The 22,512-nt window shown below is 40.6% G+C and overlaps 1 protein-coding gene and 1 non-coding gene across 3 annotated transcripts in view; one reads left to right on the top strand and one right to left on the bottom strand.

Moving 5' to 3' along the window:
- The window catches only part of LOC103017871 (S-adenosyl-L-methionine-dependent tRNA 4-demethylwyosine synthase TYW1), a 214,919-nt gene that overhangs the window by 28,286 nt on the left and 164,121 nt on the right, over positions 1-22,512 (top strand). For both annotated transcript variants that reach the window (XM_057529605.1, XM_007186512.2), the window contains exons 8-9: positions 8,636-8,753; positions 13,723-13,775. In XM_057529605.1, coding sequence (XP_057385588.1) covers positions 8,636-8,753; positions 13,723-13,775 — 171 coding nt within the window. The remainder of the gene's footprint in view (positions 1-8,635; positions 8,754-13,722; positions 13,776-22,512) is intronic.
- TRNAD-GUC (transfer RNA aspartic acid (anticodon GUC)) lies at positions 1,581-1,652 on the bottom strand. The gene has a single exon. It is a non-coding gene; the product is annotated as a tRNA-Asp (tRNA).

Raw genomic sequence — 22,512 nt, 5'->3', positions numbered from 1 at the left:
CATAAAGTATGACAGGCACTTTAAGGTACAAAGTCTTAATTTGGCGGTTAGAATGTCCAATCCTATGTAATACTAAGTAATACTAAATAAATGAAGTCAAAGTTTCCAGTTTAATTCAAAGTGAAACTTCTCCCCTCCTTATTGTCTGCTGTCTGGCCTGTTTGCTAGTAGCTATTTTATAATATCTCCTTAGGGTTTGGGGTGTGGATGGGGGAAGCAGGAGATAAAGAGAAGTGGGAAAGTTCTTACTTGGCACTGTCACAAGAGGACTTTGTGCTCTCTCATTGTCAGGTGTTTAAACTTGACTCTTCTTCCAGGCAGCGTGTTTAGTGCTCCTTTGGAGACACTGTCCATGGGTGTCTCCGGACCTGGCACCTTGCACTGAGCACATTTACTCTGAGAAGTGTGCTTCTGATGGTCCTCACTCCATCCTCGGAACCCTGTACCTCTGGTTTCCCCTCTTTTGAGGTCTTTCGTCTGTTCTCCTGTCTGGTTGCCCAATGGGCCAGGATCGAAGATCTCCCCCACCCCTACCCCGCTCCCAAGGGAATGCTCCTGAGTTCTTTATTCTGGGAGCACAGGCCGGTTCCTCTCCAGCAGCAGTGCTCACTTGCTAAAGCGACTAGTCAGGCCTTCTGCCCTCTGGATTTCCCGGGCAGGAGTCATTCATCAGTCTGAGCGCAGGGGATACATAGCGGCTTCTTTGCGGTTCCTGGGGTTTGAGGTGCGAACACAGACCTCCACCCCCAAACGTCTCTTCATTTGAGGCACATGAAGGAGCTCAAAATACCTTTCTAACATTCTCTGAAGAAATCCTCAAAAATCCTCTCTTGTTATCTCCATACTCTCTACCCTTTCATATCCTTGATGTCAGGGAGGCACTTTTCAAGTTCTTGAACTTGTTCTCAGATATTTCCTTTGAAAATTTAAATTTTTTTTTTTTTTTTTCGATTTATCTTTTGGCCGTGCTGCGTGGCACGTGGGATCTTAGTTCCCTGACCAGGGATCAAACCCATGCCCCCTGCATTGGAAACGCAGAGTCTTAACCACTGGACCACGAGGGAAGTCCCATCCTTTGAAAATTTATAACTTGATCTGACCCTCTCTTTGGAGTTTCATTTAATTTAATACCCTGTTTACATATGTTTAAAAAACTCAAAGAATACAGTCCCCTGTCCCTATTCTTCCTAAATGTACTTTCACAGGTAACTGCAATTTACACTTTGACACTATTCTTCCAGGTATTTTACTGCCTTTACAAACACACCTGCATTTTGGTATAACTTCATTTTTTGAGCTACACAGATGGAATAATTTTGTACTCCAAGTCTACAGACTACTTTTTTCCATTTAACATGACAGCTTTCCAGTCCTGTGATAGAGATCTGCCTAATTAATTTTAATGTTTATGTAGTAGTCCACAATTATGTCCCATAGTTATTTGACTCTTGTTGATTAACATTTAGGTGTTTTTTGATTTCTATAGTGAGCACACTTTTTTTTTTAAACCTATTTTAATTCCTGAATTGTACTTTTTTGTTTTTTCTTTTTTTTTGGTTGTGCCACGTGGCTTGTGGGAGTTCCCTGACCAGGGATTGAACCTGGGCCACAGCAATGACAGTGCTGAATCCTAACCACTAGACCACCAGGGAACTCCCTATAATGAACACTCTTGCTCTTATACTTTTCATGACTGATAAATTTATCTTGAGTAAATTTGTAAAATTTAAATTTCTGGATCAAAGAGAATTTTATAATTTTGATGATATTTCTAAATTGCCCTGTAAAAAGCTGAAAACATTTTTATTTCTTCTTACTGCATAAGAGAGAGATGAGAATGCCTGTTTCTCTATACCCTTGCCAACCCCCAGGTGTTCTCAATCTTTTAAATCTTACCAACCTGAAAGGTGAAAAATAATAACCTTAAAAAATAATAATTTGCATTTCTTTAATTTTGAGTGAGATTGAATGTATTTTTTTCCTGTGAAGCATCTCTTTCTGTCTACCTGGAGTTAGACAGACTACAAAGTCTGAGGGCACAGTTCCCGAGACTGCTTTCACTTCTGACACCAACTGCAAGTTTGGGGGGGGTCCTAAAAACCTCCCTCAGATTCAGTCATTTGCTAGAAAGACTCACAGAACTCACTGAAAGCTGTCACCCTCATGATTACAGTTCATTGCTAGGAAAGGGTACAGAAAAACCAGCCAAAGGAGGAGATGCATAGAGCAGAGTCTGGGAAGCATTCGTTCATCGTCCTCAGGACGTGCTGCCCTCTCAGCACGGATGTGTGACATGACACGTGGAGCGTCACCAACCTGGGAAGCTCACCTGAGCTTCGGTGTCCAGAGTTTTTATGGGGGCTTCATTATGTAGGCATGCCCGATTGATTGATTGCCCACGGGGTTGAATCCAGCCTACAGCACAGCACCCCCAAAACTTGGCGTGAGTCACCCTAATAGCGTAAACTGTCAAGTGCCTCTGAAGGGCCCACCGTGAATAAAGGTACTCCCAACACTCAGGAAGTTCCAGGGGGTTAGAGGTTACTTTCCAGGAACTGGGGAAAGGCCAGACTTCTCTTTGGGCAAGGCCCAATTCTTTACTACACACTGTCCTATGCCCGTTCTTATATCAGGATATTTGGTTCCTTTTGTAGAGATCATAACCCAAAAATACTCTATGAGTGTAAAACTAAACTATAGAATCCAAAATTATTTTCCAAATTAAAAATTATGATTGTTCCTCTTGCAGCATTTTGTTACTTATTTCCTAATACGTCTGTGTGTTGGTGTTGTTGCTGTCATTTTTAGTAGCTTTTGTATTTTAGAAGCCCTGGCAGAGGAGCTGTTAAGAATGACAGGTTTGTGGGATGTAGGTTCAGGGCCTGCGCCAGCCAGTTTGTAACTTGGCGCTCTTAGGGCAAAGCTTAATCTTCTCTGGCCTTAATCCCCATGTCTGAGAAACGTGGACCATAACCTCTGCCTTCCTCACAGCGTTGTTGTGAGTCAGATGAGAACTGTGCGTGAAAATGCATTACAGTCTCTGAGAGCCTGACAGATTGAAATGAGAAGGAAATATGCTTCGGCATTTTAAATTTGCTTACGCACTCTGCTAGAGTTGGTCGTTTAGTTTGTTTTCAGGTTTTCTGCTGTTGTAATTAGCACTGGTCTGAGACCTTTTTTACTTAAAAGAGAGTATTGATATTTTCTTGGTTTATATTTTCTCCAAGTTGAGATACTGGGTCAAAGCAAATATATAATTTTATGACTCTTAATAAAAATCTGAGTAATTTTAAAAGGTGAAACTGTCTTGAAATGGGATAGATTTCAGTGCATGAGATGCCTGATTTAGGTAGATTTCTGGATCTACCAAGTTTAAGAGAAGATATTTATAGCTTTATTTGTAGTGGGTGAGGAGTTTGGGATAATTTTTTTTTCCAACTTCATTGAGGTATGATTGACAAATAAAATTTTATATACTTGGGTTGTACAATGTGATTTTCTTTTTTTAGGGTGTATAATGTGACATTTGATATGTGTGTACAGTGCTTAACCATAGCCCACACATCCCCACTTCATATCGCTAACATTGTGTGTGTGTGCGTGCGTGCGCACTGAGAACACACAAGATCTACTTTCAGCAAATTTCACAGGTACTGTAAGAGTTTGGAATAGTTTGCGGGTCCATTTTTTTCCTTTTCCTTTTTCCTCTTATGTCCATTAGAGGGCACTGGAGAAAAAGCACTAAGGAAAAATTTGGACGTCCATGTAAATTATTTTTTGAAATGAAATGATTTTGGACTTTATGAACTTTAAGCAGCTGGCTTACGATATTTCAGGTTTCTCATAGAAATCACTCATAAAATCATCAGATCTAGGGGAAAAAAATATATTTCCAACTTCAGTACAGCATGAAAATAATTGCCCCGTTTTTTGTTTTTCATTATTTTTAGGTTACAGCAGGGTTTCCATATGTGTCCTGTGTGTTCATTTGATATTGGAGACAGTATACTAAAATTCAGTGATGGATGTTATTACCGCTTGGCTCTTCTTTTTTGTATCTCTGGGGAGCATTTTCTTTGGGGTCCATCCACACAGGTTCCTGAGCTGCTTTCTGCATGTTCATCATTCTACATCACATTAATTGCCTTGGTTGTTACCGCAGAGGAAGCAGTACGCGCTAATACCTAAGAGCCTCAGCTGTAGAGTTGGGCCCGAGCACTCCTACTGGAAGACCTCTTTTGAATAATATTCGCTAACTTTCATGGTGTCACACTATCTCAGCTTGTGTGTCTGGGCAAGTTATTTCACTCTGTGTGCTAGAGTGGGAGACGATAACAGTAACTGCTTTATAAAGTTGTTTGGAAGATACAGTAAGTTAATCCATCTAAAGCCTTTATTTTATTGCCTGCCACATAGTATGTCCTTGATAACTAATAACTATTATTGTCTAAGGAGATATCTTCAAATGGGATACGTTTGGTCTGACTAGAATACCACCGTGGTTTCTACCCCCCTCCCTCTGCAGCAAGGCAGTAATTCTAGGGCCAAAGAGAATTTGAAGGGTGGGAGTGAGAACTGAGAACAAGAGAGCTAGAGTTTGAAACGTTGCACGTGCCAAGGGGATGGGGTGTTAGGGGAATATGGCAAGTTGGGGAACTCTCTAAGCAGTTTGGTATGTTAAGAGTGGAGTGCAGTGGGGATGTGTGGAGAGGTGAAATAGAGAAGGAAGGCAGGGGCAGGATCCTGGAGGCCTCTTCATCCTCTCATGGGAGTGTGAGCTTTGTCCTAAAGGCAGTGGGAAGCAATGTGATTTGATTGAATAGGATGAGTGGGTTGGAGGTGTGGGGGGAGAGAGCTCCAGGGTAGGTTCAGACGATTAGGAGAAATCGAAGTACACGTTAGATAATCTCATTCAGTCCTCACAAAGACCCTGGTATCTGTACTGTCACCTCCACTTTATCATTTTACAGGGCAGGACACAAGCTTAGAGAAGCAAAGCAGATTGTCCAGAGTCGGATGGCTGCCTCCTAAGCAGTGGGACCAAGCCCAGGCTCCATCTCTTTGTCTCACTCCCCTTTGCTGCCTCCCCAGGAGGGAAGCTGAGGAGTTTGGGTAGAGAACAAGGAGTCAGGAAGAGCCTGCCAGTGCTTAGGTTGTTTATTTTCTGTTTCTCTCATGTTGTGCTTGTAAATGTAAAGCAGATTGCTACTTGTTTTCTTCCTGCAGTAAATAAATGTTGCTAAAATACTCCCCACAGCATGTTCTGGTTAAGCAGGCAAACAGTGGTATCAGTATCATTAGTTTTGGAAATAAAGGTGGATGCTTGGTAATTACTCACCAGAGAAACATTTCAATTTACAAAAGGAGCTCGGTGTGTCCAGCTCTGATTATAAGGCTGCATAGTACTGCCAGTGTAACAACATGAAGCTGGTTCTCCTTTCATAATTCTTTTAAGGCTTTAAGTGTTAAATTTACCCTCAAATGTCAGGTGACGTCTCTTCAACCCCAAGGTTGGCACTTAACCAATGAGGTGGAATTTTTACCTTAAAGTCTTTAACAAATCCCCTTTTTGTCTTGTTTTTATCCTAGGCAATATTGGGGTGGTACTGTGGTTTCTGGGATGAAGGTGTGGAAATGAATTAGGTAATATTGTATAATATCTTTTTCTTTTTCTTTTTTTTTTTTTTTTTTTAAGAGAATTGGTACCACTTTTTGGCTCCCATTATTACAGCAGATTCATATATTTCCGTCTATTTATAAAGAACTTTTCACTTATTTATAGTCATTTTCCTAAGTGCCTAGGAAGTGAGCTTATAATCAGTTTTCCGTTTTGTGTATCAGAAAATAGCAGCTTGGAGAGGGCATGCGTTTTCTTTCAAGACAAGTGTGATGGGTTTGGGAGTTGGGGAGGGGTGGAAGGTTGGAGACAGGGAGACTTTAGTTTGGCTATTGCAGTTGTCCCTTAGGTGAAACCAAGGCTGGGGGCAAAAGCAGTGGCATTGTGGATGGAGAGAACCCATACGTTGAGAATTAAAAGTTTAGAACTTGGTCACGTGTTGTCCAATGGGTGTGCAGGACAGGAAGGAATCCAGATTGACCAGTTCTGGGATCTTCATTTATTTCTGCTTAGACTATGTAATGGCTATGAAAAAATAAATAAAAATATACGGGTCCTATGTCAGTTGTTATGTTGTTATATTCTGGGCAAACAGGGGAAAATGTCTGCAGATAGGAGATTAGAATTAGAATTTGAATGGGGCTTTGCACTTCCTTGGAGAGTGTTGTGAACCATTGTATTTCTTTTCAGAAATGGAGTTACTGCTGCATATGCAAGATAGGACTAAACTGTCATAGAGGGAAAGAATGATAAATGTTTGTCCTGAATACCCAACACCTTTAATCATAGCCGCTGATCTCTTTCCATATGAATTATGTGTCCAAATGATTGAATCTGGAGTAGCTGCACTCACATTTTATAATAGATAATTTCTCTAGTGTTGGGACATGGACAGTGTTCCATGGCCATTCTTTTTTTTTTTTAATAAATTTATTTATTTATTTTTGGCTGCGTTGGGTCTTTGTTGTGGTGCGCAGGCTTCTCATTGCGGTGCGCGGGCTTCTCGTTGCCATGGCCTCTCTTGTTGTGGAGCACGGGCTCTAGGCCTGCAGGCTCAGTAGTTGTGGCTCACAGGCTCTAGAGTGCAGGCTCAGTAGTTGTGGCTCACGGGCTTAGTTGCTCCACGGCATGTGGGATCTTCCTGGACCAGGGCTCAAACCCGTGTCCCCTGCATTGGCAGGTGGATTCTCAACCACTGCGCCACCAGGGAAGCCCTCCATGGCCATTCTTTAAGAGTGTGTTCATTTTATGGGGGTCATAAGTTCATGTTTAAAACCATATTGGGGTGTCTTTGGAGCTCTGAGCACAGTGGTCAGAGGCCAGTGTTATGCTGGGTCCAGTTTTGGGTTTACGTGGCCTTTAGGGTAAGCAGTTAAGCTGGTGATGTTTTGTGGTGACAGGCTTTTGAGGGCAGATATTGCCACCTACTATCAATTATTGCATGATTAGTAGGGAATTACAGTAACTTGCTTCGGAATTACTTCAGGGACATTTAAATGCTCTCAAGGTCAAGGTTAGTTCACTTTGCTCCACCACAAGACTTCCTTGGAACTCAAGCTCACATCTTTGCTTTTAGGTCTGAAATAGACTTAAAAAAAAAAAAGAACAAGGCTTAGGATTCTTTTTAAAAAATATTTATTTATTTGGTTGCACTGGGTCTTAGTTGCGGCAGGCGGGCTCCTTAGTTGCAGCATGTGAACTCTTAGTTGCGGCATGCATGTGGGATATAGTTCCCTGACCAGGGATCGAACCCAGTTCCCCTGCATTGGGAGCTTGGAGTCTTTTCCACTGCGCCACCAGGGACGTCCCTTGTGGGACAGCAAATCCCTATTCCCTTCCTGCCCAGGTTCAAACATGGATCATCCTCCTTTTTCTTTATTAGTTGAGCACAGACCCAAGACATCATGTCATCTGTGAGGTGTTGTCACTTTTAGGTAGAAAGGGCATTGTTGTGAGTCTGCTCATTGATTCACTGGGGTCTAGACACTGAAAATGGACAGGCACTGAGGGTAGTTTAGGGCTTGGTGGTAGGGCTCCTGCCCAGGTGAGTTATTTTGCATTTCTGCAGCTCTTAGTAAGATCTGGTGAATGTCTCCTCTGAAGTGTAACACAGACTTTGTGGGTTGTCTCAAAATGATTAATTAGCACTTTAACCATCTTCCAAAAAGGTATTGAGATAACTTTAAAATATATATACGTGTAATGAGATTTAAAAAGAGAGGAAGAAATCAATGTAAAGGGTGAATGGGGGGGTCATCTTGTAATATGACGTCACTGACAGAATATAAGACAAGGATGATGCAAGGCCTGATACAGTGATCAGAGTTGTGCTGTGAATTTTCCAGTGGCCAGAGTCAAAAGGAAACACAGTTTTATATTATCCTTCAGATTTATTTCTGTCACTGAAGACACATTTTCACCATGGGATCTTCTGTAAGAAGCCTTTGGGGCTGCAGGTGGAGGTGGTGGAGTGACTTGGTTTCTGAGCAGGTGGCTGTCTGGGCAGCTCAGAGCAAATTTTTGACTTGTTTTTGGGGCTTGCAGATGTTATAACCAGCACTCCTATAATTTAGTGAAGTCGTATTATGTATCAGGCGTTGTGCCAGGTAATTTTGTTTCATTTAATCTTCGACACAGTTCTGCTCCATAGATATTACTTTTCTCTCTTTTCAGGTGAGGAAATTGAAATTTAGAGAAATAACTTGCTGAAGTTGGGCAGCTGTCTGTACTCAGATTGTGAAAACTATTTGACATCTAGATAAGTGGATTATTGATTTATGTTTTGTGGATATATGTATTTGAATATGTAGTTACTTTCTTTGGGGAAAAAAAAAAAAGACCCTGGTGTGTCTTTAGCTCAGTGTGTGACTGGAAATGTGATCACTTGGAAGAGAACAGGTTTATGGGCTGCGGTTCGTGATGAACCCTTCTATCCATGCTACGTGTGTATGATTGTCGTGCTGTTATTTCCCTTGCCCATTACCAATTCTGGGTTTCATTCTTTTCATTTTAATACAGAGAGAAAAGGAGCGGCAGGAAGGGGAAACCAGTTTGATCAGGAGCGCAGTGAAGAATGAAGCCAGTGAAAGAAGAGCTATGATAACTCCTGCTCTCCGAGAAGCCCTGACTAAACAAGGTGAAAGTCCTCAAGAACTGTTATAATTCTACACCCTTAAGCATTCTAAAAGAGGAAACATAAAATAGGGATTGCCAAGAGGAACAAAGATAAAGAAGTCCCGCTATAGTTGGCTCAGCTGCTGTGTGGTCGTGGCAGCTGTAGCTGTTTCAGGAGTCACGGTCTTGTTTCTGTGGATCACTTGTGTGTTGGCTGCCTGGACCAGCAAGGGTTCTTCTTCGCTTGGTTTATTGGGATGGTACTTTACCGTCAGTGAGGCTCAGGTATGCAGATGGAAGATGCAATCTCTGGTTTCTTTACACGTCACTGTTTATTAAGGGGAAATTATTAAACCTCATATGATATTAGGCTGGGTTAATTAGAAGTGTTTTATGTAGAAGTATATCTGGATTTCTGTGGTCCTACCTTATGAAGAAGGCTGCAGCTGAATGAACGAATAATACTGGTTTCCTGTAGAAGAAAGAGTAATAGACTGGGGGTGAGTAGACCGACTTCCTTCCCTCCCTCCCTCTTTCTATAATTATTGAGATCCTTTTATGTGACAGTTCCGGCAATGCAGAGGAACTTAAGATACTTGAAATATCTCCTTCAAGGAGCTCTCAACTTATTAGAGGAGACAGACAAAAATATACAGATTTTTTTACATAGAAATATATATGCCTTTTAATTAGAGTAGAATAAAGTGATTTTTTTTTTTTTTAAAGAGAAATATTTTCCCATCCTGAGGTTATACAAATATCCTGGATTTTTTTCCCATACGTTTTATTTTATTTTTATTTTTTTATTTTTTAAGATTTATTTATTGATTGATTGATTGCTATGTTGGGTCTTCGTTTCTGTGCTAGGGCTTTCTCTAGTTGCGGCAAGCGGGGGCCACTCTTCATCGCGGTGCGCGGGCCGCTCACTATCGTGGCCTCTCTTGTTGCGGAGCACAGGCTCCAGACGCGCAGGCTCAGTAGTTGTGGCTCACGGGCCCAGTTGCTCCGTGGCATGTGGGATCTTCCCAGACCAGGGCGCGAACCCGTGTCCCCTGCATTAGCAGGCAGATTCTCAACCACTGCGCCACCAGGGAAGCCCTATTTTATTTTTTTTTAAGAAATAAAGTGATTTTTTTTTACGTCAAATCATATTTAATACTTCTGATTATTGTTCTGTTTGTCAGTATTGATGCAGAATTAAAAGTCTCATTCATATAGGAATAAAGTGATTTTTATAATAGGTTTAAATCTGTCATCTTGCTGTTTGTTTTCTACTTGTCTCATGTGTTCTTTGATTTTCTTTCTCTTGTTTTACTGCCTTCTTTTAGATTGTTTTTTAAATTGTATGATTCTGTTTTACATCCTTTGTTAGCTTATTAGCTATAGCACCGTTTTGTTCCTTGGTGGTTGCTTGAGGTTTTATACTATACAGTATCACAGTATGTCATCACGTGGTGTTATACCACTTCATGTAAAGTGGAAGAACCTTCAATACTTCTGTTTTTGCCCTCCTCAACCTCTATGCAATTGTTTTCATACATTTTAGTTTTACACATGTTTTAAGCCCTGTGCTACATTGCTATTCTTTTGGTTTAAACAATTATCTATTACAGATTTAATTAGGAAAAAATTTTATATATTGACTCATGTAGTTACCACTTTTGGTACTTTTCATTCCTCTGTGTAAATCTGTGTTGTCTGATGGCCTTTTCCTTCTGCCTGAAGGACTCCTTTTTGCATTTCTTATAGTGTGGGTTTGTTGGTGATGAATTATTTCAGCTTTTGTATATCTGAAAAAGGCTTTCTTTTGCCTTCATTTTTTTTTTTAATTTTATTTATTTATTTATTTTTGGCTGTGTTGGGTCTTCGTTTCTGTGCGAGGGCTTTCTCTAGTTGCGGCAAGCGGGGGCCACTCTTCATCGCGGTGCGCGGGCCTCTCACCACCACGGCCTCTCTTGTTGCGGAGCACAGGCTCCAGATGAGCAGGCTCAGTAGCTGTGGCTCACGGGCCTAGTCGCTCCGCGGCATGTGGGATCTTCCCAAACCAGGGCTTGAACCCGTGTCACCTGCATTGGCAGGCAGATTCTCAACCACTGCGCCACCAGGGAAGCCCCTTGCCTTCATTTTTGAAGGATTTTTTTTGTTATTTAATTTTGTTTTATTTTTGAAGGATATTTTCTGATGTGTCTAGAATTGGCAGTTTTTTTCCTTTTTGCACTTTAAGGGTGTTATTCCACTGTCTGCTGGATCACAGTGCTTCTCATGAGGGCTCTGCAGTCATCTTTTGTTCGTTCCTTTCAAATGTAATGTTTTTTACCCCCTGATTTTCTTCTAACAACTGATTTTGAATGATTTTAATTATAATATATCTCAGTGTAGTTTTCTTCATGCTTCTTTACTTGGGATTTGTTGAGCTTCTTGGTTCTGTGGATGTATAGTTTTAATCAAATTTGGACAAATTTTGGCCATTATTTCTTCAAATATTTTTCTGCCACCCCCTCTCTTTCTTCTTTTTGGGGACTCCAATTACATGTATAATAGGCCACTTGAATTTGACCCATAGCTCACAGATGTGCTTTTCATATTTTAAAATTATTTTTTCTGTCCTGCTTTACCTGACTGGATAGTTTCTATTGCTGTCTTCAAGTTTAACTCAGTAATCTTTTCGTCTCTAATGTTGAATCTTCTAGTAATTCTATCCAGCGTATTTTTCCAGCTTAGATGTAGCTTTCATCTCTAGAAGTTCAGTTTAGGTCTTTTTCTAACTTCCATGTCTCTACTTAATTTTCAGAGCTTATGGAATACAATTATAACTGTTTTAATATCCTTATCTGCTAACATCTGTGTCATTTCTGGGTCAGTTTTGGTTGCTGGATTATTCTCTCCATTATTGGTCATGTTTTCCTATCTTTTTGCATGCTTGGTAATCTTTGATTGGATGCCAGATCTAATTTTATGTTTTGGGGTACTGGATATTTTTGAATTCCTATACACATTCTTGAGCTTTGTTCTGGGATGAAGATACATTACTTGGAAACAGCTTGAGCCTTTTCATCTTGCTTTTATGATTTGTTGGGTGAGACCAGAGCTGGCTCACTATACAGCTAATTTTTTCCCCCACCATTGAGGCAGAACACTTCTGTGTACTCTGCCCAATGCCTTGGAATTTTGAGGTTTTCTGTCTGACTGGTAGGAACAGGCACAGTTCCCAGCTGGCTGTGAGTACCAGGCATGCCTTTAATCTTTTCAGATGGTTCTTTCCCATTATTGGGTAGTTTTTCTCTCACATATGCACTAAGCAGTACTCATGCAAGTACTTACAGGAATCCTCTGCAGACCCTTGAGTTCAATCTCTGTGTAGCTTTTGTCTCTCCAGTACTCAATCTTGCAAACTTCAGCCACAGAGGCTCCCCTCTCTACTTCTGTGTCCTCAACTTGGGGAGAATACTGAGCTCTGCTTGTGTTGTCTCTCCCTGTTGCACAGCCTGGAAACTTTCAAGGCAATAAGCTTGGGTAATGGTAGGGCTCAACCTTGTTTGTTTCCCATCTCTCTTGGATCATCATCCTTGGTTGCCTGATGTTTTGTGTCCTGAAAACTGTTGTTTCATGTATTTTGTCCAGTTTTTGGTATTTCAGGTGGGAGAGTAAATCCTCTGTTACTCCATCTTGGTTACAAGCAGAATCCTGCACTGCAATTTTAGTAACTGCATAGTGTGTATTGTGGTCAGCTACAGGTCTCTCCATCCTATACTGTGCAGTCTTTTCATACCTACCTAAATGCAGAATTTTGTAGAATCCTGTGTATCTTGGGAGAGAAAGATATAAAGAACTAATACAATACAGTGTGATTTCTATGATAGTGGTATGAGCAACATATAATGTAGGAGTCCAAAAGAACTAGAATTTTCTCTGGGGATCTTTTAAATGCTTATTCTGTATCTGAGATTAGCTGATCAGTTGGACTCAGTTCCATCTTCAAGTAGATAAGCAGTGCTTTATTTATATGTGAGATGTTTACATAAATGTGGAAGAGGATAGAAGACAAAGCCCTGTAATGTTGCCACTAGAGACTTGTAATCCAAATTGACTTTGTTCCATTAATCATCACCCTATGAATATGGATGTTTACCCAGCCACTGATCCACTTGTGCCATCATCCATTTTCCGTTTACCTCATTTATCTGCAAGTCAAGAGTCTTTTTGTGCAAGAGACTCGTGATAATTGTGGCTTATTACTTGAAGCCTCATGAGAAACTTTATTAAATGTTTTCTGAAATCAGGATTTTCTACTTGTTTGCTCTGCTAGTCTGTTAAAATAAGGAAATGTGATTGCTTTGGTGTGGCTTTTCCATGCTTTTCGTGTCTTACGTGGCTCAAAATATTTAAATAGGTTGTGGAGCAGTGCTGAGAATTCATGCCAGGTTCCTAGAGTTTGATTTTCCCACTTTTGGGGGCAATATTTATTTTAATCTCCTGTTGCCCATCTGATTCTTTATTTTTGAAGATTATTGATGACAGTTCCCCAGTCGTTCATTGTACTGAAATATACTGCTACTTGTTTTTGCTGTATGGTCCAGTGCATGGTTCATTTTCATAAGTGTTCCTTAGGTCTTTGAAAAACATGTGCATCCTGTAGTTGTTGAGTGCAGCGTTCTCTATGTGTCCTTGATCGAGTTTACTGTGTTGCTTCAGATCTTAGAGCTCTATTGAGTTTTGGTCTATGAGATCTGTTATATACTGAGAGATCTTAAAATATCTCCCTGTGATTTTGGATTAGCTTATTGTTTCTTTATGTATTTTGAGTCTGTGTTATTAGATGCATACATGTTTTAAATTGTATTATCATCCTGGTGAATTAAACCTTAGTGGCATTGGATTGTTGTCTATCATTATTTAAACAAAGAAAAATGATTTTGCTACAGTTTTATAATCACTTTTTGATATGAGGCTTTGAATCAGTTCAACTTTGTGTTCCCTGTTTTTTCATTCAGGTTATCAGTTGATTGGGAGCCACTCTGGGGTGAAGCTTTGCAGGTGGACAAAGGTATTTGTTTTTATTCAAATATTATTTCTGTTTTATGCAACTTTTATATGGCTATTATATGCAATGAATGTTACCATTTTAAAGGTATAATTTACATTTAATAAAATATAATGATTTTGAGTGAATTAGTTAAATGAGTTCAGCTTTTTTTTTTTTTTTAACCTTTTGGCCACGACGCATGGCATGTGGGATCTTAGTTCCCCGACCAGGGATCAAACCCGTGGCCCTTGCATTGGAAGCATGGAGTCTTAACCACTGGACCGCCAGGGAAGTCCAAGTTCAGCATATTTTGATGGATGTAAAAACCGTTATCCACCACCTGAATTAAGCTATAGACTACTTTCCTCACCCCGATAAATTCACTTATGCCCATTTCTGGTCAATGCCGCCTCCTCCACAGCCAGGCAACAGTTGTTCCCGTTGCTATCACTGTAGTTTAGTTTTGCCTGTTGTAGAGTTTCACATGAATAGGATCATATAACGTGTAGCTTTTTGCAAGTGGCTTCTTAAACTCAACATAAGGTTTCAGAGATTTATCCACATGTAATGTGTATCAGTAGTTCATTCCTTTTTATTGGTGAGTACTATTCAGTAGTATGAACGTACCACAGTTTTTAATCCGTTGATAGTTATTTGAGTTGTTCTCAGTTTTTGGCTATTATGAATAAAACGGCTATGAATGTGTTTATACAATGGTTTTTTTGGTGAACATATGTTTTGATTTGGGTACATACCTAGGAGTGGAATTGTTAAGTCATAGGGCAGGTATATATTTAACTTTATAAGAAACTCCCAGTCTGTTTTCAGTGTGGTTGTACTATTTTATACTTGCATCAGCAATTTATGAAAGTTGCTACATATTCTCATCATCATGTGGGATTACACATCTTTTTCCTGATGAATGTGAAGTGGTACCATTTTGGTTTTAATTTACATTTTGCTGATGACTGTCGATGATGAGGAGCACCTTTTCATGTGCATATTGGCCTTTCATAGTTGTGAAGTGTCTGTTCAAATATTTTACCCAAGTTGAGTTGTCTGACTTTGTATTATTGACTTGTAGGAGTTCTCTATATATTGTGGATATGAGTGTTTTGCCTGATGTGCAGTATGATTATTTTCTCCTAGTCTGTGGCTTCCTTTTTCATTTTCCTAGTGGTATCTTTTGAAGTTGTTTTTTTTTTAAATTAATTAATTAACTAACTTATTTATTTTTGGCTGTGTTGGGTCTTCATTGCTGCGTGTGGGCTTTCTGTAGTGGCAGTGAGCAGGGGCTACTCTTCATCGCGGTGCACAGGCTTCTCATTGCAGTGGTCTCTCTTGTTGTGGAGCGTAGGCTCTAGGCACGTGGGCTTTAGTAGTTGTGGCACATGGGCTCAGTAGGTGTGGCTAATAGGCTCTGGAGTGCAGGCTCAGTAGTTGTGGCACACGGGCTTAGTTGCTCTGCGGCATGTGGGATCTTCCTGGACCAGGGCTTAAACCCATGTCCCCTGCATTGGCAGGTGGATTCTTAACCACTGTGCCACTAGGGAAGTCCCTCTTTTGAAGTTTTTAATTTGAATAAAGTCCAATTTATCATTTTTTCTTTTATGGTTAGTACTTTTTGTATTTTTTAAGAAATCTTTGTCAGCTTTAAGGTCGCAAAGATAGTCTGTGTTTTCTTCTGGAAGCTTCATATATAGTTTTAACTTTTACGTTTGGGTCTGTGAATTAATTTTTATGAATGGTATAAGGTAAAAGTCAAGATTGTTCCTTCCTACCACCTGCCCCCTATATGGATATTCAGGTGTTTTAGCATCATTTGTTGAAAAAGGTTTTCCTTCCACCATTGAATTACTTTTAGGGCTTTGTAAAAAATTCAGTCAACTATATGGGCAGGCCTGTGTCTGGACTGCTCTTATTCTGTTGCATTGATGTGTTTGTCTCTCCTGAAGCCAGTACCACATTGTCTTGATTACTCTCGCTTTGTAATAAGTCTGAAATCATGCAGTATAAGTTCTCTGTCTTGTTTTTTTAATTTTCAAGATTGTTTCCCCTCTTCTGGGCCTTTTGCATTTCCATATACATTTTAGGATCAGCCTGTGAATTTCTGTTGTTTGTATTTGTTCTGTTTTCTTAGATTCTATATTTGTCTATTTGTTATCTCTTCACCACAGGGTCAATTACATGAACTATAATTTCTTATTTTCTGCATTCTTGATGCTCTGCAGTCTTACAGAGACTGCCCCTCCCCGGGGCTAATTCCTAAAGATTAACAGCAGTTTACCTTGAGCATGCCTTTCATATGTAATTCTGAATCTGTAGCTTTCAGCTACCTCCTTATCTAACTCTCTCACATACCAAGCCAATATTTTCCCTGTCCTAAATCATCCCAGGCCCAGCTACCAGAAAACTAGAGATAGCCTTGTAGCGCAAAGCCCTCTGGAATAATTCATACTAGCCAATCCTGCATTGTTTACTTTGCTCTGCCTTTCCTTTCCTGAGGAAGCTCCAGTAAAGGCTCTGGCCCAGGCTTCCCCCTCACTCCTCTGTCTCCTGAACAAACCCTGTGTGGTGTGGTGTGCACCCTTCTCTTGGGATATGTAAGTAATATATTCCTTCAATAGCGTTGGCCTATGTTGGCACTCAGTCACCTCCATAAATTAAAATCCTATGGGCACAAATAAGATAGCATTAAAAATTATTTTATTTTATTTTTTAATAAAAATACAGTGACAATATTATGTTAGTTCCAGGTATATGACATAAGTTGACATTTGCATACATTATGAAAGGGTCACCACAATAAGTCTAGTAACCGTCTGTCCCCCTACAAAGTTATTACAGTATTGTTGACCATATTCCTTCTGTTGTATATTATATCCCTGTGATGTATTTATTATATAACTGGAGGTTTGAACCTCTTAATTCCCTTCACCTGGTTTGTCCATCCTCTCTCCTCTCCCTTCTGGCAATGACCCATTCTCTGTATCTGAGCCTGTTTTCATTTTGTTTTGTTTGTTTGTTTTGTTTTATAGATTCCGCATATGAGTGAGATCATGTGGTATTTGTCTTTCTCTCTCTGACTTATTTTACTTACCATAGTACCCTCAAGGTCCATCCATGTTGTTGCAAATGTCAAGATTTCATTCTTTTTTATGATTGAGTAATATTCCATTGTGTGTACACACACACACACCCCCCACAGTTTCTTTATCCATTCCTCTATCAATGGACACTAAGGTTGCTTCCATATCTTGGCTTTGTAAATAATGCTCCATTGAACATCGGGGTGCATATATCTTTTCCACCTACTGTTTTTGTTTTCTTTGGGTAAATATCCAGCAGTGAAATTGCTGGATCATATAGCAGTTCTATTTTTATTTTTTTGAGGAACTTCCATACTGTTCTCCATAGTGGCTGCACCAGTTTACAATCACACCAGCAGTGCATGAGGGTTCCTTTTTCTCCGCATCCTCGCCATCACTTATTATTTGTTGTCTTTTTGATGATAGTGATTCTGAAAGATGTGAGGTAGTATCTCATTGTGGTTTTGATTTGCATGTCACTGATGATTAGTGTTTTTAATCATCTTTTCATGTGCCTATTGGCCATCTGCATTTCCTCTTTGGAAAAATGTCTATTCAGGTCCCCTGCCCATTCTTTATTTTTTAATTTTTATTATTTTTTTTGGCTGCATTGGGTCTTCGTTGCTGCTCGCGGGCTTTCTCTAGATGTGGCAAGCAGGGGCTACTCTCTGTTGCAGTGCGCAGGCTTCTCCTTGTGGTGGCTTCTCTTGTTGCAGAGCACAGGCTCTAGGCGCAAGGGCTTCAGTAGTTGTGGTTTGCGGGCTCTAGGGTGCCAGGTCAGTAGTTGTGGTACATGGGCTCAGTTACTCAGCAGCATGTGGGATCTTCCCGATCCAGGGATCAAACCAATGTCCCCTGCATTGGCAGGTGGACTCTTAACCACTGCGCCACCAGGGAAGCCCCCCTGCCCATTCTTTAATGAGGTTGGTTGTTTGTTTGTTGTTGCTATTAAGTTTTATGTGTTTTTACGTATTTTGGATATTAACCCCTTATTGGATATATTGTTTGCAAATATCTTCTCCCATTTAGTAGGCTGCTTTTTTTGTTGTTGATAGCTTCCTTCACTGTGCAAAAGATTTTTAGTTTGATATAGTCCCATTTGTTTATTTTTGCTTTTGTTTCCCTTGCCTTAGGAGACAGATCCAAAAAATATTGCTAAGATTGATGTTAAAGAGCGTGCCACCTATGTTTTCTTCTAGGAGTTTTATGGTTTCAGACCTTACATTTAAGTCTTTGATCCATTTTGAGTTTATTTTTGTATATGGTGAGAGAAAATAGTTCATTTTGATTCTTTTGCATGTAGCTGTCCAGTAATCCCAACATCATTTACCGAAGAGGCTGTCTTTTTCCCATTGTGTATTCTTGCCTCCTTTGTCGTAGATTAGTTGACCGTGTAAGTGCAGGTTTATTTCTGGGTTCTCTATTCTGTTCCTTTGATCTATGTGGGTGGATTGGAAACAGAACTGGTAGTAAGAGTGGTTGAGGGAAGTGAGGTGGACCTCTGGTGACACTTTCAGAGTAAGATTTAAAGATGACAGGCAACCCCAAAATAAACAAGTTCAATTTCAAATAACTATTGCAAGATAGATTTCTCATCATTGTGCTATAAAAATTAATACATAAAATGACCACACTAACTTTTTAAAAAACTTTGATTAGTGAGAATCCTGCATTTCATATGTCTGTTAACTTAATATTTGGTTCCAAGTCTACCAAAAGCATCTCAAATCGCTTCTGTAATGTATTTATAGGTGACACCTACGAATATAACATGGGATACAGGTATTGTGTTGGTGACTTAAATACTAGAAACAGCATTGTTCTCTGTGACATGGTTTTTCAAAATGCTGAAATTTCTTATAAGAGCTTTGCATCAAAGAAAGTGTTTTCTTTCCTCATTTTACATAATAGCTGCATTCCTGGAAAATTCAGTGTATGGTAAGATGTGCAGAAAATACTTCATTGGTAAAATGAAGTTGGGATCTAAGCTTGGATGATTATAATAGGTTTTTAACAAGTATGGAGGTCTGGTGAGTCATTTGAAATGAAGTGGATTAAAGGACACTTTTTGTGTGTGTGTTTGTGTGTGTGTGTGTGTGACTATCTTAAGCATTGCAGGAGATATGAAACACTTGACCCCTCCCTTACTTTTTGCCACTAGGGCCTCCCAACCATTTTGATAACAAAAGTATTTCCACAAATTTCCAAAATACCCCCCGGGGTAGTGTTGGCCCCATTGAGAACCTCTGCCCCAATCCATTTTCATTGCCACCCTCGAAGTTCAGGTTGTCCTCCTGAACATTGCAGCTAGCTTTTTTTCCTCTACTTCTGGCTTCCAGTGACTGCGCCCTGCCCCCGCTGCTCAGTTTATCAGACATTAACCAGGTTAATCTCAAGTTCAGTTCTCATTTAGCCATTCCGTTTTCAGAGCCTATGGTGGCTCTTCATTACTTCTTACTCAATATATCAATTTGGATGTGTAATAGGCATCTTGAACTTAATGTGTCAGAAACGGAATTCCTGATTCCTCTCCTAAATCTGTTCCCCTCAGTCTTCACTCCAGCAGTTTATGGCAATGCTACCTTTCAGTTGCTCAGGCCAAAAACCTGGGAGTCATTTATACTCTTCTGTTGTTTTTTTGTTTGTTTTTAAATTTATTTATTTATTTATTTATTGTCTGCATTGGGTCTTCGTTGCTGCGGCGGGCTTTCTCTAGTTGCGGCAAGCGGGGGCTACTCTTCGTTGCGGTGCGTGGGCTTCTCATTGCGGTGGCTTTTCTTGTTGCGGAGCACGGGCTCTAGGCACGCGGGCTTCAGTAGTTGCAGCATGTGGGCTCAGTAGTTGTGGCTCGCGGGCTTCAGAGCACAGGCTCAGTAGTTGTGGCACATGGGCTTAGTTGCTCCGCGGCATGTGGGATCTTCCTGGACTAGGGCTCGAACCCGTGTCCCCTGCATTGGCAGGCGGATTCTTAACCACTGCACCACCAGGGAAGTCCCTATTTGTTTGTTTTTTTACCTTCCCACATCTATTCTATGAGCAAATCTTTCAGAATATATCCAGAATTCAACTACTTGCTTTTCACCCCTTGTACTCTTATACCTCGGTCCAAGTCACTGTCATATATTCCTTTTATTATTTAAGTGATCTCCTGCCTGGTTTTCCTGGTTCCATTCTTGTCATCTCCACTGTCTGTTCCCTACAGAGCAGCCAGATGTCTCACTCTTTCACTCAGAACCTCCAGGGGTTCCCATCTTACTCAGTCTGGTCTGCCATGCTTCGGTCCAGCCTTACTAGCCTTCTTGCTGTTCTCTGAATACACTGAACTCAGACTCCTCTCTGGCTTTCTGGTCTCTGTCTGCTCACTTAGATCTCTGCTCAGTGAGCCTCTATCAGAGAGGCTCTCCCTTGACCGCCTGACGTAAAATAACAACCTTCCCTCCTATCCCCTTACACTGCTTGGAATTTCTCCATAGCAATTATTACCACTTAATAGATTTTATCTTGTTTATTATCTCTCTCCTCCCTTCCCTTTTCAGGTCCTCCCCAACCTAAGAGTCTTTGTTTTTCTTTCCCATACCAAAAACAGAGCCTGGCATGTAGTAAACGTTTGTCAGATGAATTATGTAAAGCCCTGAACCCGAGGAAGACCCTACTTAGTGTAGTTCTGACCTACTTGTTCAGCTTTATTGTCTGTTTTAACCTTCATACATCATGTGCTGCTTCTCTTCCCTGCTCTGATCTCCACCTGACTGAATCCTACCCATCTGTACCAGTGAGGAAAACAGAAACCATCCTGGGTATTTTAGCAAGAACAGATTTAATAAAGTAAATTAACTGAATGCTTACAAAGCCACTGAAAGGCCTGGGGTAGTGAAGGTCAGAGAGAACTGCTTCTTGCTTTGAGAAAGTCGAAAAGTGCTGGACTCACAGGACACCACTGGAAGTGACCTGAGACGCTGGCAACATTAAAGCAAATGTTTCCCAGGAGCTTGCTTGGAAGCTGCTGCAGACTCAGTGTTTGTTGTGTGCCCTTGTGTCTGCCAGCTGCTGCCAGGGAGGAATAATGGTTTCTCCTTTCTTGCCATCTAAATCTTGCATAAATGCCTCTTCTTGGTGGAGTCTAAATCAGAACCCCTTGGGCAAGGGAATCTGAGAAATACGGTGTTAGGGCTCCTTAACCCCTGCTTAGAAGCGCAGGCACAGGACTCAGTATTAACAGCGTGGTCTACCTCTTTGGATACTCAGCATCTGTACCCACCCTTCTACCTGTATTTATGTTTTCAATCCATAGTGTAAATAAAACATTTGCTTCTGCCTAATCTGTTGCAACTATTATTCATGCAAGGAAGGATGTATTCACCCTCTCCTTTCACTCTCTTTTGAGATCCTCTAACCTAAGGATGACATTATAATGTTAACCACCACTGACCCATCTTATATAAAACAGTTGGAGGGGAGGAGAAACAATTATATATATCCAAACAAGGAAGATAATATGTATATTTATAACTCTGCTCATATTCACACTTGGTCACCTGGTCATGGTTGGTATTTATACCTTCCTTCTTCCACGGGGCAGGCCATGTTCCTCTGTGCTCTGTCAGTAATGCTTCCTTACCAGGTGTGTGATTGTCAATGAAGAGTTTGAGCCGGTAGTGGCCCCTTCTGCAAGCTTTTCTTAAGTTCTACTACTGTAAATGAGAATACTAAAGAGATGTCCCAGAGATCCCCTTGGTTCTTGACAAAATTTGTTTCTATGGCATGAGACGTTCAAAGGAGCCAGGGGCTAGTGTTAACTGTGGAGGGTCTGCTCTTTCAGCCTACAAGCCAACAAGTCACCTGGCAGAGTTTCATAGATGTTGGTGGAGGACCCAGGACTCCTGGGTCAAAGACAAAGCACAGCAGGCAGATTGAGATTCATGTCCAGTTGGGGAGACAGATTTCTGCTGCTTCCTGCTCCTTTGTCTTTCCTCAATCCTCCTCCTGTTTGTACTTTTTTAACAGTTTAACCAGTTTAGAATTTATTTTGCTCTGTTATATGAAATAAATATCTAAATCAAGGGTTAGCAAACCTTTTCTTAAAGGGCCAGATAGTGACTTTTTAAGGTTTGTGGGTCATACGATCTTGTTGCAACTTTTCACCTCTGCCATTGTAGCCCCAGAGCAGCCATAGATGTAAGTAAACAAATATGGGTGACAGTATTCCAGCAGAACTTTACTTATAGCAAACAAGCAATAGCCTGGCTTTGGCCCATGTGCTGCAGTTTATTGACCTCTGCATTGAACTCTCCATCCCCTGTAAAAAATGGAAGAGTCTGAAATTTTACCCCAGTTGCAGGCTAGCAAGTTAGCCTGCCACAGGTTCATGGATGCTGGCAGAAGGCAAGTACAGTTTATTACTCATAATAATAACAGTAGCCAGAATGTTATCATTTGCTCTGGTTCCTGAGCCCCAGTTCCCATAAAGCAGCACTAGGAAGGCCAGGGGAACATCTGCACATACGTTGTAGGAGAGGAGCCCCAGACTTAGGGAACATCAGTCTTTTATAATTGGCAGTAATCCTGCCTGACCTTTGCCCTAGAGGGACACATCTTCATTATACTGAACAGTAAACATACCCATCATTTGCCCCAGAGGGAGACACTGTATCTTCCAAGACTATTCACTA

The sequence above is a fragment of the Balaenoptera acutorostrata genome, chromosome 15, assembly GCF_949987535.1.
Source record: "Balaenoptera acutorostrata chromosome 15, mBalAcu1.1, whole genome shotgun sequence".
NCBI lineage: Eukaryota > Metazoa > Chordata > Mammalia > Artiodactyla > Balaenopteridae > Balaenoptera > Balaenoptera acutorostrata.
This window is presented reverse-complemented; position numbering and strand designations above follow the sequence as displayed.